Raw genomic sequence first — 16,771 nt, 5'->3', positions numbered from 1 at the left:
TTAATTTTGTACTTTTGGTGAACAGTGTAATACATTTCAGTCATTTTTTTCAAAATGTGCAATTAAGTCTCAACAACCAACTACATTGCAAAGGTAGCTAACAGCTAAGAAGTGAAACTTCTGAAGCATCTCATCTATGACATAATGTACTAGAATTAACTCCCCCATTTTTTTAAAATCAAAGTATGATTCACACTAAAGTATACTAGATTACTGTGACATACTGGAAGACTATGCAGTTCGTATGGACGTGGGCAATTACGAGGGACATATACAAATGATTTAGACTGTGGCTATGATTTCAATGCAGCAGGTGCCATCAGACTGTTATTTGGTGAAACCATAGTGTTGACCTTGAAGGTTATGTAGCTGTGAGATGGTGCCACAGTGCAGTTTGTCGTGGGTAGTGCCATAGTACAGTAACCAGGCTGACAAGCTATGGAGAATGACTACCATGGGCAGAAATGGGCTGCATGTTTCTTATGGAAGGAAGGAGAGAACGCCTAGTGTATTCACAGGCATTTAGTGGTTGTGTGTGCTTCTGTTGCTCCTTCATGTAGAACTGTGTTCAACTGGGTGACAGGTTTTGCATGAGACAATGGAATAGTGAAAAATCCAGCAGTGGTCATCCAAGAACACTGAGAACTCTGCAAATGATTTAAGGAGGTTCAGATCCAATCGTTGAAAACAAACAAATCCCTTTCCAAGAGATGATTACCGACATTGGTGTGAGTCACGGCACACTGCAACAAATCGTTTATGATGACCTTTAATGCAAAACCACACACTATTTAACAGACTCAAACTGAGCTGCAGTCACTACGGTTCACCATGTTCCCATGTCCACCATATTCCTCTGGTCTGGCACCAAGTTAATAGGCACTCTTCCATGAGATGAAGAATCGCCTGCATGGTCAATGATTTCCAGATTTTGAAGCTTTACATGATGCTGTCAGAAAGTGGGTCAAACACTCCCAAACAATGGTTTCGTTAATCAATACAGAAATTGCAAGGGAGATGGCAATTGTGCATTAACCTCCAGGGAGAATATGTGGAAGGGGCAAAATATATTCAGGGGACCACCTCCTTCAAGGATCACACAATGGAGGTTAGTCTGAATGATTTGTATACAGACTTTGTATTTGCCTTATTGAATTTCTCTTAACAATATTAGTCAAATAATGTCTATTTAGCATGTTGTTAAAAGGGAGAATTAGAGTGGGGATAAATTGCAGTTGGGACGTGCTAGCAACCGGCATGGAACCACCTGCTCTGGTAGCGACACGCTGTTGCCAGATTGAACTACTTCAGGATTTTCGCGAGCCCACAGAAACACATGTAGGATTAAACATCTGGTTAAACAGTCAACAACAGGACACTTCCATTGTTCTCATTCTCAGCAAAAACAACTGATTCTTTAACTACTACTTCTGTTCTTTCATTCATTTTTTGTTTTTACATACAGGTAGCTCGAAGCATTAATTACACATGTACCAAATGTATCATTAATGTTAAGGAAATCGAGCAATTGCCAAGCGTTTCGTTGTAATTTATTGAACTCTGTAAGTGGCCGCGGTGGCTCAGTCGGTAACGTGTCTGACTACCATGCTAAAGGTCCCGGGTTCGATCCCCGGCCGGTTCAAATCCGGGAATTTTTCTAACGGTGGAAGCGGCCCCGGCACCCACCCAGCGTCGAATAACATGGGTACCTGGGGGAAACCCTGGGGGGTAAAGGTGGTCAGGGGCGTGATGCTGATCACATCACCCCCCACTCACGTTACTCCCACACCACCTATACGCCTTCATGGCGTGGTGCTATGCACAGGGGAACACTTTACCTTTATCTTTTTACCTGTATTGCCAGAGCCTATATTCCCCATGTAGCTTCCCAAATTATCTCACTTCACACACCCACATGTGCCTCCCCAATGGTACAGTGGTAGGGTAAGCATCGTCGCCTTGTAATCAAGTAGTCCTGGGTTCGATACCCTGTTGAGGCACATAATGGTTCGGATCCCACTTCCAGCTGTAGGTCCATTCCAGATTAGCCGTAGTGTGCATAAAGTGGATTTTAAAACACCAACTCAATCAATTCAGATGCAATTGATTTGTTCTTGATAAATTCTTCTCCGTAATACAGTAACTCAGTTCTGTGAAATTCTGTTTTAGAGGTGATTTTTTGTAGATTCCGCAAAATATAATTTAAAAACGTGTTAATGAAACCAAGTTGTACGGAATTTGTTTATACGTAATTCACCCTAATTTTCAAGAAATACATTTCATTTGTACTGAAGCTTCAACAATGTTACAGAAGTATAAATTCCATGTCTTTACAAAACAAAGGGCGAGTTTCGTATACAAAAACAATAGGCGGGCATAGCTGCGGTCGGCATCGAGTTGCGAAAAAGACGAACGCCGCAGTGTGACAATGAAGGCAAAGAGAGGCGGCATGAAATCAAAGGAGAACGATTTGCCACAGTTGTTCATAACACAAGATGCATTTTCTTTTGTAGGTAATTGTGATACGATTCAACACAAGTAAAAAGATGCCGGTAGCTGATGCTTGCAATGTACCATAATAAAAACACAACAGAGGTTCATTCAGTGAAGGTTTTTGGTTGCTGTGTAGAGCAGGAAGATAAAATGTTTCATGCTTGCCAGAATGTAAAATTCACACGGGAAGTTAACGTTAACCTACAAGAAACTTCAGATTCAAACTTCTAGATTCGTTAATTTATCACTTTACGACGGAAATAACATATAAATGGTTTTGCAATAAGGGCGGGTCGATGTTGAAATGGAATAAAACAAGCTGTGTGTGAGGTATGAACGAAATTCTTTTTTTATTTGAAAGGCCCATGTATGGCATTATGTATGGAATATAACATTGTTCAAATGTCTGCCCGTGGCTTCTCACGGTGGCTCGTATCCGAGTGGTCCAATTTTCAATGACTCTGCCGCATAGATCCAGCTGAATTTGGCCTGGGTGATGATGACTTTAAGGGCATCGGTCGATTGCGGCTTATTGGCATAGACCTGCTACTTCAGGAAACCCCACAAGAAAAAGTCTAGCGGGGTCAAATCGCACAATCTTAGTGGCCAATTCACGTCACCTCTGCGAGAGATAACCATACTCTCAAATCGTTCATGCAGAATGTCCATTGTGGCGTCCGTTGTGTGGCACATAGCGCCGTCCTGCTGGAACCACATGTCGTCTACGTCCATATCGTTCAATTTGGGCCAAAAGAAATTGGTTATCATCGTTCTGTAGCGCTCGCCGTTGACGGTGATGGCCTCACCAATGTCGTTTTCAAAAAAGTACGGACCAATGATGCCGCCGGCCCAAAATCCGCATCAAACAGTAACTTTTTGTGGATGCAATGCCACCTGGTGAACCTCGTGTGGGTTGGCGTCGTCCCATATACGGCAATTTTGCTTATTAACATAGCCATTCATCCAAAAATGCGCCTCATCGCTAAAGATGATTTTTCGGCCAAAATTGGGGTCCTTTTCCAAATGCTCCGAAGCCCAGTCAGCGAACAAACGGCGTTGTCTATGGTCATTAACTTTGAGCTCCTGGGTCAGTTGGATCTTGTACGGGTGTAGGTCCAAGTCCCAATGCAAAATTTGCCAAGTTGAAGTCTGCGAAAGGCCGAGTTCTTGTGCACGGCGAGGAATTGACTGCCTCGGGTTCTCCTGCACACTTTCACAGACCGCACTGATGTTCTCAGCCGATCTGGCGTTCCTTTGACGTACGGGTGTTTGCTGATTGTTTACCGAACCGGTCGTCTCGAATTTGGCCACCAAACGTTGGAGAGTCGACTTTGAAGGGCCACTAACGAACACTCATTTTGATAATAAAGTTTTATCATTTGGACGTGCTGCTGAATCGTGTAACTTGCCATGGTGATTTGGCATCAGTGCCTGAAAAAGAAACAAAAGATTAGACAGACGCCACCAAAACAACATGGCCACCACAGGCTACCAACATCGACCCACTCTTATTGGAAGACCCTATATTAGCATACTGATACGTACGTGCTTAATTTCGCGTTATGTTTTATTTTTTCCCGAGCTTGCCAACAGCTGATTAGCCTGTCTGCCTGTTTGTGCGAATGTGGCAATGAGGAAAACCCCCAGCCACATGGCAGCCAACTAGAAGACAGAATTTGGTCACATTATGCCGTTATGCGTTATTGCACACCGCTTCTTATCGCGTCACAACTGTAACAATTGTACGATTGTACTAAGAGGACATGCTGAACAGTAATGCCTCCTATTTTTTTTTTACTTTTCAGCATGGCCTCGTATATTAATGAAATATATTTCATTCATCAACTACCAACTACACATCTATCTTTGATTAGTACCCACAAAGCACACTGCCATAAATGCAACTTCTACACAATAAAGTTAGACAAGAAGGGAAGGTTAAAAATCAGCCATAATGGTCATTCTGGGCTTACCTTACATTCTCAATTGCTGCCTTAGAGAAATAGGCAGGAAGTGTATCTTGCACTAGTCCTGTCTGTACCTGAATGTGCAGAAAAGCTCACCTCTTTTCCTTTGTATGTTTTCTTGGGAAAGCTAGGTACATATTCTTGAACTGGCTTGTCCAGATCTAACTTTCCTTCTTCCCATAACTTTGCAACAACAGCCATTGTTATGCTCTTACTAATACTTGCAATTCTCATCACAGTATTTGGATGGCAAGGCACTTGGTTCTCAATGTCAGCCAAGCCAAATCCTACAAGAAAAAATATCAAGAAATATTCAATATCCTTATTATACAATATACTTTATTTATACACATTTTACTATGTTCTTGTCAATTATGGGGATATCTTTTTTACCCATTGTAGATAGTACAGGGCTTGGGGAAAAGGATAGTGCTTGCATCAGACGAATTATCATCATTACTGTATCCAACAGATATCATGAATTATCTAATTACTGACAGCCTTCAAAACAAAGCCTTGTTACCAAAGTCGGTAAACAAATATGTACAAAAACACTGCAACTACAGAGAGAGCATGATACTATGACTTTAAGAAAAGAAAGGTCCATACAGAAGGTCTTCAGTGCTGCATCATTTTAGTGTCATATAAATATATTATTACTAGGGAACGGATTTATATGTATATAGATATCTTGGTATGATGCTAAAATCAATGTTATTTTGTATTATCTTTGAGAATCGTGGTATGTAATTGCAAAAAATACTATTTTGATTTTCCAATATTCCCATCTAATTTCCATATTTTCAAACATTTTCCAACATACATTCTATATTCATAGTCATGGGTGGTTCAAGATAAAATTTTCACCAGGGCAACGAGGATTTTTGGTGCCTCCCCTACTTTCCACCTTGCCACCACTCTCCTTAACTTTCTCCCCCTGGTCCACCTACTTTCCACCTTCCTCCAACAAAAAAAAGGCCCTGTTCATGCCGTTAGTACATTTTCCCTTCTTGTGTCAAATACCAAAAGTTTTCAGTTTACCTATATTCTGTTCGTTTCTACCCTTTATCTTAAATCTTGACAATAGACAATGCAACTGTCATTCTAACATTCTTGTCAACAATGAAGAATACAAGCTCAAGCATTTGAGGTGAAATCCATTCATTTTTTTAATGTACTTACTCCCATTGCATCATGCGGTAATAAATGCAGTTTGGAGAACAGGAGCAGATTTGCGTATCAGAACTTAAAAGCTTGGTAATCCTCTTAGTTTTGGTACTAAAAAATACAACACATTATGTACTTCAATTTTGCATTGCATTTAATGCTTGCTGTATGCTAGGCGAGCTGCTTGCTTAATGGAAATTACTTTTTTTCAGAATTGTAAGTGTATATTTTGATTAAAATAACTAAATATATATTCACATATCTAACACTTTCTTAGCACATATAAATCCGTTCCCTGAGTGCTACAAATACGTGTTTACTTCAGAATTAATTCTCAATTCACAGCATTCTACCATTCAAATACAAAGGGGCACGGAAGTGAGTACCAGCATGTTCTTGAATACAGAAAAAAATGGAACTTGCACCATAATCTGCCAGTCACTAACTACACACCCTCAAAAAATTAACTTTTTATTTAATTGGTAGATTTCAGTATTTAAAGCAACATAATGTTTATTTTAAGATGCAGAAACAAAAAAACAACTTAAGATATTTAGCCAAGTCACTTTAGATAAGTGCAGCCAGTGTTCACCCGATTCTGCACATTGTGGAGCAGTTCCACTATTTTCTAAAACAAAAAATCTCATGCACACACATAAATAGAAAAAACTCTCAAAACTTCTAAGCGTTACCTAATATTCCTAACCAAATAAAACCAATCCTACCACGAAATATATACACACATATAGAGCAACCACAAACAAAAGAACCTTCAGACAGAAGCTTTCATGCATCTTCCTCTCCATCCGTTCAGCTTGGCCCAGGGAGAAGCCTGATCCACTCTACCACACCCCTCCACATGTGAGTACAATGCACACAACATATGGTTCTGCCCAAGTTCTCTTGCTCATGGTCCTACTATTCCTTGAAAAATGTGCATTTCCCATTACATAGTTTCAGAGGTAAAAAAGATATTTGTGAAGATGTCAGTATATTTGTTCAATTCACAGTATCCTAGAATGGACGCACACAAAGAAAAAAAGATGGAAATTCTGACAGCATTAAACTTAATACTCCTAACCTAACAAAAATCCACCACTACTACCAAACAGCATTGTAACATTATAAATAGTCACACACAAAAATGTGCTAAATTTTCCATTTTCTCACTACTGTAATGAAGATCGTCAGCACTGGATTAACTAACTATGAGGAAGATGATCTCATCAGAGACCAAATTTAGTGTTCCAAGTAGTTTATTCCCTGGTTTTGTGTGTCAAATGCACACATAGTTTTGAGTAAGGACTCAATATGTTATTCATTATTAAAAGATGATAATGGAAACAACAATGTTCTAAATGCTCAATGTTACTAGATCCTGTTCTTAATCTAATACGTATATAAATTCATAGCCATGTCAGCATAAAGCCTTGCATAAGAAACACAAAAATTTATACACTGCTCAAAACAATTAAGGGATCATGGAAAAATATCTGAAGGTTGATGTATCATCATAGACATTATGAATGAAAAAGGGCATAATATTGCTCCATGACATGAAACAGCATAACTGGTGCACATAAGCACGTGTCTCAGGCAATTGTGGTGTCTGATGGTAGGTAGATGGGTCATTGCACAGTTGTGGAAATGGCAGTTGTTGTCAGACATTGTAAGAATTTGTGGAGAAACGTGGGCAGCAAGTAGTACACTCACCTCACTTAGTACTCCATCATTTGTTTCTTTATACATCACATTTTCACAAGATACAATTAAACCTTCAAGTGTATCAATTTACGCTGCATAAAACACACCTTATTACTAACTTCGTTGACAGTACAATGCTGCAACAACAAAATTTACCATAATAGTCATGGGAAGGGTGGAAGCTGTAGAGAGACAGCAAGAGGTAGCAATATTTCTTGGGAGTGTCTAAAAGTTCAACTTGCTGCATGTGGATTCAGTTCCAAATGACAAGAAATGTGCCGGGAAGGCAAGACCACCTGCAACAACAGCAAGAGACAACTTGTACCTTTTGTTAAGAATCCATCAGAATAGATGACAAGAGTGTAATGAAACTGCAATGTGCTCTTCTCACAGCAACAGAATGCAGGGTGTCATCTCAAACTGTCTGCACTCGCTTTCATGAAGATGGCCTTAAGATGATCTGTTCTTTTCATGGACGATAATGGCCATCCTCACAGAGCTCTGTCAAAATACTACAAGACAAAGGAATCAAGAAGCATGGCCAGTGAACTCACCAGACTTAAATCCTATTAAACATGCCTGGAATGCACTTGGCAGGCCAACTCCCCTAGAGCTCCAGAGCTATAGATTGCCCTAAGTGATGACTGATGAGCAGAGCTAGGAACTTTAGGTGCTGCACCTTAATTTTTTTTGTGTGACAATGGGTAAAAAAGTGACTCATCCCCAAAATATGCCCGTATTGAACTCTACTAATGGTGTTTCGGTTGCACCTTTTTGCACCTTTTTCACAATCAGAACCTTTTCGCCCTTTTTGCATCTTTATCATTTTTTTAATACAACTCGCATGCTGTTTAACCCCACCCACATTCGAGGCACGGCTTCTTGGGACGCGTTTCTTGTTCACCGCACAACAATGAATCGGCTTTCTTCAGTTCTTGTACGTTAATGTAGTAAGCGCGCGGACTTTAAACAGTGCCAACAATGACGCGATACAATTGCTAGAAGTTGTGCTCTTTTTGTCCTATGCTGTATTGTTTACGAATTGTTGTTGGAAAGCTGTTTTGTTTTCGTTTCCTTCTCCAGTCTCAGCGAGCAAGGTAACTGCAGTCCGTGATCGACTGATCGATGCATCGGATTTGTTTGTTCACCATGCCAAAATATTTTCTCGGCAAAACAGATAATGTAAGTGTAATGCAAAGTTTCAATGATGCATGTTTTGTATTGTAGCCGGAGGGCGTAAAATATGATAGTGTGTGGTTAGTTCTTACAGACCAAGCATCTTACATGTTAGCTGCATTTTCTAATCTGAAGAATATGTATCCTAACTTAAAACAAGTGACCTGCCTTGTTCATGCTTTGCATCGAGTTTGTGAAGCTCTTAAGATGAATATACATATGTGAACGAATTTGTTTCTAGCATTAAGAAAATACTGAAAAAGGCTCCTTCTAGAATACAGAAGTACGTAGAAATTACGAAACTTCTACTACCACCCTCTCCCATCCTCACTAGATGGGGTACATGGTTAAAAGCTGCAGTGTTTATTTGCAATCATTTCCATACAATATCGAAATTTTTAGATGCTTTGCCTAGTGATTCCTCAGCTGTAGAAAAAGCCTAAAAACTTGCACTTAAACAGGAATTGGAAGTACTTGAATATATATATATATATATATATATATATATATATATATATATATATATATATATATATATATATATAGAATATATTGTACTTGGTTTCTCTTTCCTTACTACTGCAATCACAAAACTGGAGGAGCAGTGTCCTGAAAATGAAGCACAGTGGGCTGTTTTGATGGATGTACAACGAGAGCTGCAAGGGGTCGGGAAAGAGAAGTTAGAACAAAGTTTAGCCAAAAACCCTGATGTTCAAGAAGTCGCAACCAACAAGGATGTGGATTACCGGTTGAAAACAAAATACACACCACTTGTGTCTGTTGACGTCGAACGTTCTTTTTCAACTTACAAATATCTGCTTAGTGACTGCAGATGTAGCCTCACTCAGAAGAACATAGAAATTTTGAATGTAATCTATTGTAGCCTCACTCAGAAGAACATAGAAATTTTGAATGTAATCTATTTTAACAGTTTTCTAGATGACTAATTCTAAGCAAGTAAGAAGAAGCATGTTTTCCTTTATGTCGCTTTCTAATGTATCAGAGAATTTTCTTTGCTTAGTTATATTAAAACGAGAGAATACTCTATGTGTTTATCCAGACAAGTTGAATGATATATGTATGCACTGCTAACAATAAATTTTACATCTGAAAATTAGCACCTTTTTTGTACAAAAATTGGCACCTTTTTTGCACCTTTATTGGCAAATTTTTGCACCTAAAATTCCTAGCTCTGCTGATGAGTCCCCATAAGTATCACCAATCACCTCATCGAGTCCATGCCAAACAGGCAGTGACGGTGCCAGCCTGAAATAAGTAGGGGGGGGGCTACAGATTTCGGAGTCAAATTCTTGGGGGGCTAACTAAAGTGAATAAAATGTATTTACTTAATAATTTACTATGGTATAATTTTACCGGTGACATATTTTACAGTCAGAACCAAAGATAAATCACTGAGATGTTGCATTTTGTTCCATCATATACAAAATAACTTTTAGGTACGAATCTTTTATATCAAATAAAATGCAACAATTATATTGTTTTCTTTCCCTAAGACATTATGGAATAATATCACAGACTTATGCACACCATAAAGACTACACTGCGTATATGAATAAATACTACACGTAACCTTATTTCTAGGTTGAGAGTACTGCTTTGCTAAAATGAGAAAATGAACCACAGCAAGAAACTACAATAAGACACGTCTGTTTTTATGAGGAGCTGCAACCTTGTTTAAATCCAAAGATTTTGCAAGCTCTTTAAAGGGCAGAACAGACAGAGCCCTCAAACTCTTGTTACCAATTCAATTACGAAGGTAACACTTGATTTGCCGCAAGCAGCCATTCAATAACACAAAGCTTATAACATTCGTAAAAGGCAATTTTGAATTTTTCAACCACTGCAAGCAGCTGCTGAAGGGTTTTTATTTTAAGTTCCTATCTGCCTCATAGTGTGCCATAACTCGAAACTGTCCAGATCACAACAGTATGAAGCAACTAAAGATTGAAGCTTGTCGTGCTTCTGAAAAGTGGCACTAACTTAATAAAGTAGGCACCAAATAAACACCACCACCCATGAATAGAAAATGTGTTAGTGATACCATTTTCTCTGCCATGATGAAATATCTTAAGTCTTCTTGTTCAACGAATGGAATTCAGAACTTAGGGCTAAAAATGGGGAGGATGCGAGTAATACCGTCCACTTACGAGGTGCCACTATCAAGGAGAAAAATATTTTCACTACAAATTCAATTCCACTAGGAGACAAATACATTGGCATAAAAGTAATGAATATAATTGCAACTCTTGCACTGGGCATTTTGATTAGAGAATGTAGCTGCTGAAGATTATAATTTTATTTCAGAATACAGAATTCTGTATATTATGAATAAATACTAATCAGAATTGGATCAGTAGTTTTAGAAATATTGATTCTCCTGCGCAGAATCAAATCACTATGACGGTACTGGAGAAATTATTTTTCTAGCCCCACAAATGATAATAAATTAACATGTAGGACTAGGACTCCGACCAATAACATTGCCCAAGCATTCTCATTTTTGCACTATATTGATTACTTGATGGATTTATATTAAGGTCCACCATATGCACTGCAGTGATAGTGGTAACGTCGTTGCCTTGTAATCAAGGGGTCCGGGTTCATTACACGGTAGAGGCACATAGTGGTTTGGATTAGGGATCCTAAAATTTTTCGGATCCGGATCCGTTTTGCCATCCAACATGCGCTTCTTTGGAAAGTAAGAATGTGTTTATAACATATTGTTACCTGCTAATATACATATATATATTTGAGGGGGGTGGCCCCCTAAAACAGTTTTTAGCCGAAACAAAAAAAAACACGTATTTCTTCCTTTGGGCCCGTTTATACACACACCTGCCAAGTTTCATGGAAATCGGAGGGGAACACAGGGGTCAAATGCCCACTTAAATTTGTCCTCATCTTGACATTTGAGGGGGGTTTTGCCCCCTAAAACAGTTTTCTAACCGAAGCAAAAAAAAACGTATTTCTTCCTTTGGGCCCCTTTATACACACACCTGTCAAGTATCATGGAAATCGGAGGGGGAAACAGGGTCAGATTCTCACTTCAATTTGTCCTCATCTTGGCATTTGAGGGGGGTTTTGCCCCCTAAAACCGTTTTTTTAGCTGAAACAAAAAAAATATGTATTTCTTCCATTGGGCCCCACTATACACCTGCCAAGTTTCATGGAAATTGGAGGGGGACACTTAGATAACCTCCCTTGTTAGTCTTAGACTTTGTAATTATATAACACTGCATATATTATAATGTTTTATTTTAATTTGTAAAACTGTAACTGTAGAAAAATTGTATAATTTTTGTATAACATTTCTATCTTGTTATATGTGTTAAAGGTTTCATCCTGGAATGGAATGTCTCACATTTATGTGTGTTTCCATTTCCAATACATTCAAATGAATACATATTCGTTTCAATGGCATTTACAAAATCACCTCTGACATTTTATGTTAAACAAGTAAGATTATTTTTGTGCACGAGTGTGTTAGCCGATGCATAGCAAAGTATTTTAGGACCACTTGAAAAAAAATAATATTGTAGGACTAACTAATGAAAAATTTCTTTGTAATCGAAGATAATAATACCTTTTAAGGTGTGGTAATCAGTGGCGCAGGAACATTGTACCCCCGCAAATTTTTGAAGGGGGTACTGTACCTCCCTAAATCCGTAAATCGAGTTGTACCCCCCCTTTGGTAATTTCACAGCAGACGGAAGGTGCTACTGTTAAAATTACCTATTATCAATTCGCCCAATAAAAAATGTATTATTGTTTATAAATTTTAAGCATTATAGTCCTTATCACAGAAATTCAAAACATTTAATTTTAAACTTATTATACTACATTGTGCTTGCTACTAGTTAGTTCATTGACCTAAGTTCTTGGAAACCTGTTTAAGGAGATGAAAATTGTTTAAAATGTGTGTGGAACGATGGAATCAGATTGACTCTCAGACAATTACGCTGCAGACGATTGCTGCTTTGCGTAAAGGGGGGGGGGGGTACACATTTCTAAAGCAGTGGTCGCGTCGATTCGAAGATAAGGTACAAATCTTCATCAGAAGAGTATATGACTGACCCCATTTTCTTTTGAATATTTATAATGGAATTTTCCGAAACGGAACACTTACACGAACGAGACACGACAGACCAACTGGGGGGGGGGTGTTACAATGCACTCCGGCACCTCACCCATATTTTTCATAAATTTGTAAGAGGGTGTTGGGAAAACTATACTTAGACCTATATATTAAGATATATATTTTTTTAAAAGATAGAGTGCCGATTAGCCTATCTGAGAATGAGGTGAATTTGGAATAAGTTTTCATAACTTCAGAGTGGAAACCGAAAGAAAAATAAGCACAAACAAGAACGAGAAGGACCTCACCACACAGGAGACGAGATGAGGCTGTGACAATCCTCGACTCATCGCATTGCGATATCATTCCTAGGTGAAATGACTTTCCTAGACATTTAAACAGGGTGCAATTTGCGATTTTATCAGAGGGGGGACTATTTTTTACCTATGTATTAGGTATACTTATAATTGGACATAAATTGCTTAAAATCTAATTGTGATATCGAATGCAACACAAACACAACGCCATTTTATGTTAAACTCTAAAGTCAAATTGTAAGAAAATTACATTAGTCAGATGAATGCACGAGATAAATGAGACTCACTGCAGGTTCTATTGGTAGATTTTGGATTGGATTTACAAGGTCTCTGGGAGTAAGATGGGAATATTTGATTGATTTATTTGGTTTATTTTACTTCGCATTTCTGCCACTTTTGGCTAATCGCGAAGATGAGGATGAGTGATGATGATATGATGAAATTGATGAACACTCAAAAATAACACCCATGGGCAGGCCAGGATTCGAACCTGGGACCTCCGGCGTCATAGCGCGCTATGCTAACCCCTCCGCCACGGAGTACGGCGAGGTGGGAATGTGTTTTGGATTTTCTTTGTAGATGCGAAAATCTTTAACTGTGACGTGCACATGCTTCTGCTTGCTTACATTAAAGTTTACATTTTCACATGAACGAGAAATTGACATGTCATCCTAAAACACACGCATGTATCTGCATTTAATACAACTACATACGAAAATAAATCTTGGCCGGCTCTTCACATTGTCCACCAAAAATTGAAAAGAAAGAATAAACTTTTGAGCGTATGGCTTTCCTTGCTACTTCTGAGAGCTGAAGGATTTTGGTTTTGTAAATGTACCGAATGATTACTTTCAGTACTTGAAGAGCGTCATTAGGTACAGCTAATTATATTACAAATAAATGATTTGTCAAATTTTTCACAAATATTTGAAAGTTAGACTTCTTACGAGTTGATTGGGAACCATCTGAACTCATTTTTTTCCTTTTTAATACAACACCCTATAGATGTCTGAGAAAATACCAAATACATGGCTTCTAAAAGGCATTGGATGTGGTACACATCTGCCATAAATTGTTTAGATATTTTTATGCGTAGCTATGGGACTTTTAAAATTAGAATGAACGGAACTGAAGTGGAACTCTATATAATGTAGTTTCTATATCCAGTGGGTGGGAGATGATTATTCCTGGTTGGGGTGGCTCAAGATCCCCCTCACTCCTGATTTTCCGTTCAGACTCACCGGAGCAGCCAGTGTTGTCACATCGGATTGGCAGAAAAGAGCTAAATCCCGCCTAAATAGGAATACAATTTCTGCGAAGCAAATAGAGGCAGAGCCAAGGCTGGATTGAACTACAACTGAGACCAGTTAGGTAATAGACGAAAGTATAGTTCCTTTGTGTGATTCGTGATTTGGACAAACCTTGCTCCAAAATACTAAGTTGGCAACAGTAGTACGTACAGCTGAGTTTCCCTTCCACGAAGGAGCAGAGTTCTGTCGTCTGCTCAGTGCTCACCACACAAACGTCAAACTGACCCGAGAAAAGTGTGGATCTTCTTCTTCCCCTTCGCAGCTCATTGCAAAGAAATGGAGACAGATGAAGAATTGACAAGGGTCGACCACTATTCATTGGATTTTCGTGGTAACTGTCTCATGAGTGTTAGTTCTTTCTAGGAGTGTTTGTAGCTAAATCAATGTGCTGATAGCAAAACAAGAACGAAATAAACAAATATCTAGCTCGAAGAAATGTTTTCTTTACCGAAGGGGGGTGGGGGTTGTAATAACGTCTAGCAGGCATAAATGTCGTACTGATAGCCGGTAACACTTTTTAAAAAGTCACGCAACGCCACTGGCCTTATATGTTTCAGAATTTTTATCTGATTTTAAAATGTTTTTTTTTTTTTTTTTTTAAAAACTTAAATTCTAACAAAAACAATTAAAAATATTTATGCATATTTTGCATTAAATAACAGGACATTCGTGTGTGCTGTTCTAAAAGAGAATATTTCTCATGGCTTCACATTATGCCTAGGTATCAAGGACGTTTTTGTGGGGGTCCAGGGGTCTGGACCCCTTCCCCCCAAAAGACTTACCAAGTAGTAAAAGTAATTTATCAAAATATAATTGTTTAGCATTTGTTATACTCAATTTCCATCAATGCCAATATTATGCTTGAACAGCGTAACAATTAAAAGTAAGGGTGCGGCAGAAATATCTCCCGGATTTCATTTGTGAATAACAAAGCAACGATAGATGTTATGCAAAACTTTATTGCACAGTTGGAAAGAACAAGGTTTACCATTTTATTGCACATTTGCCAAGAACAAAATGTTCCAATTATTTTTTACAAAATTGCCACAAGTCACCATTTTGGGTGACATAGTTGACTTTGTTTTAAAATGATATCGTCCAAATGCCTCGCCCTGAAGTTCTGCATTGCCCTCCTAGTCATGTCTGGTCGGTATTGCTGCTCTTTCCTGTCTGATACCATCTTTCAGATCATTGGCTGTCCTCGGCCTTCCTTGGTAAACTTTAGCCTGCAGGTACTTCCACAGAAAAAAGTCGCATATATAAGTCTCGGATACGGATCCAGATCCGTACCTTTTGGATCTGGATCTGGATTTTTCCGGTCCGGATCCATTTGGCCATCCCTAGTTTGGATCCCACTTTAAATTGTAGGTCCAGTCCCAATTAGCCTATCTGTGCATAAAAGTGGACTTAAAACGAAACTCAAATATGCCAATCTGGACAAGAGTTGGTTTGAGTTGGTGTTTTAAGTCCACTTTATGCACAGTAAGGCTAATCGGGACTGGACCTACAGTTTAAAGTGGGATCTGAACCACTTTGGCTTCCACCGGGTATTGAACCCCGGGACCCCTTGATTACAAGGCGAGGATGCTACCACTGCGCCATGGGGGAGGCCCACCAATCTGGACAAGAGCTACAGCTTCCAGTGTTACCGGGACCCCTTGATATCGAGGCAGCAAATTTATCACTAGACTATCGTGACTGGGAGCCCAATTTTAATCTTGCACTTTAACATTTAAGAATTAGTTTGTGTACTCTTTGAGTCTTTAACATCGCATTTCTTTCTCTTGAATATTTGCAGCGATAAGGATAGATATAACAATGGAACCAATGAAAGAATTGATAACACTCATGCAATCATCGTTACTTGAATGAGGAACTAAGAAACAGAAAAGAGACATAGCCCTTCTTTAGATTTTGAATGTCGTCCTACTTATAAAAATTCATTTGGTACATGTGTTAGATCTATTTCGAAATACAGTGACACGATTTAGATGCATATGCCAACAATCAAAGAACAGTCACTGAATGCTTCTACCTACCCGACAGGCAACAGCTATCGTAGCAAATTTGGCGAATGGCAACTCATGATTTGACCAATTACTTAGTATCAAATGATCAGTAGCCACTGTTATCCAGGCATATCTGTAGCTGACCCTATTCCCTTGATTTTAGAACACATCGTAATAAAGTAACCTTGCCATCTAACCGAAGTACTAGAAAATGTACTTGAAGATGGAAGTTTTATAATGGAAAATGTAAACTTTTATTTTCTAAATTTTCTAAGTTTTCAGTTGAAATGCATCTACCGATACTACAAAAATCTAGGGGAGGCTACAGGGTACTGTAGCTGTAGCACCGTCCTGCACACAGGTACGCAGCTGTATTGGCCATTCGAGCAGGCCACAAACCATATTAGGGGCCAGTTACTGTTGTGATGTTAGCTTCTGGGCTGTTCTACTGCTTCACACATTGCTCTATAGTGACGCAGGACATGTAAACACTGTGTCAAGTGACACTATGGCCTTTCTCTTACCTGCACTA

The 16,771-nt window shown here is 38.8% G+C and overlaps 1 protein-coding gene across 3 annotated transcripts in view; it reads right to left on the bottom strand.

Annotated features, from left to right (window-relative positions):
* The window catches only part of LOC146003258 (serine beta-lactamase-like protein LACTB, mitochondrial), a 35,832-nt gene that overhangs the window by 7,852 nt on the left and 11,209 nt on the right, over positions 1 to 16,771 (bottom strand). For 2 of the 3 annotated variants that reach the window (XM_083141446.1, XM_083141455.1), the window contains exon 2: positions 4,557 to 4,747. The exons of the other annotated variant lie outside the window; for it this stretch is intronic. In XM_083141446.1, coding sequence (XP_082997572.1) covers positions 4,557 to 4,747 — 191 coding nt within the window. The remainder of the gene's footprint in view (positions 1 to 4,556; positions 4,748 to 16,771) is intronic. 3 annotated transcript variants of the gene reach the window in all.

The sequence above is a fragment of the Lepisma saccharinum genome, chromosome 1 (genome assembly GCF_977018435.1).
Source record: "Lepisma saccharinum chromosome 1, izLepSacc3.1, whole genome shotgun sequence".
NCBI lineage: Eukaryota > Metazoa > Arthropoda > Insecta > Zygentoma > Lepismatidae > Lepisma > Lepisma saccharinum.
Note: the sequence above shows the minus strand (reverse complement) of the source record. Positions and strands in the feature narration are given on the sequence as shown.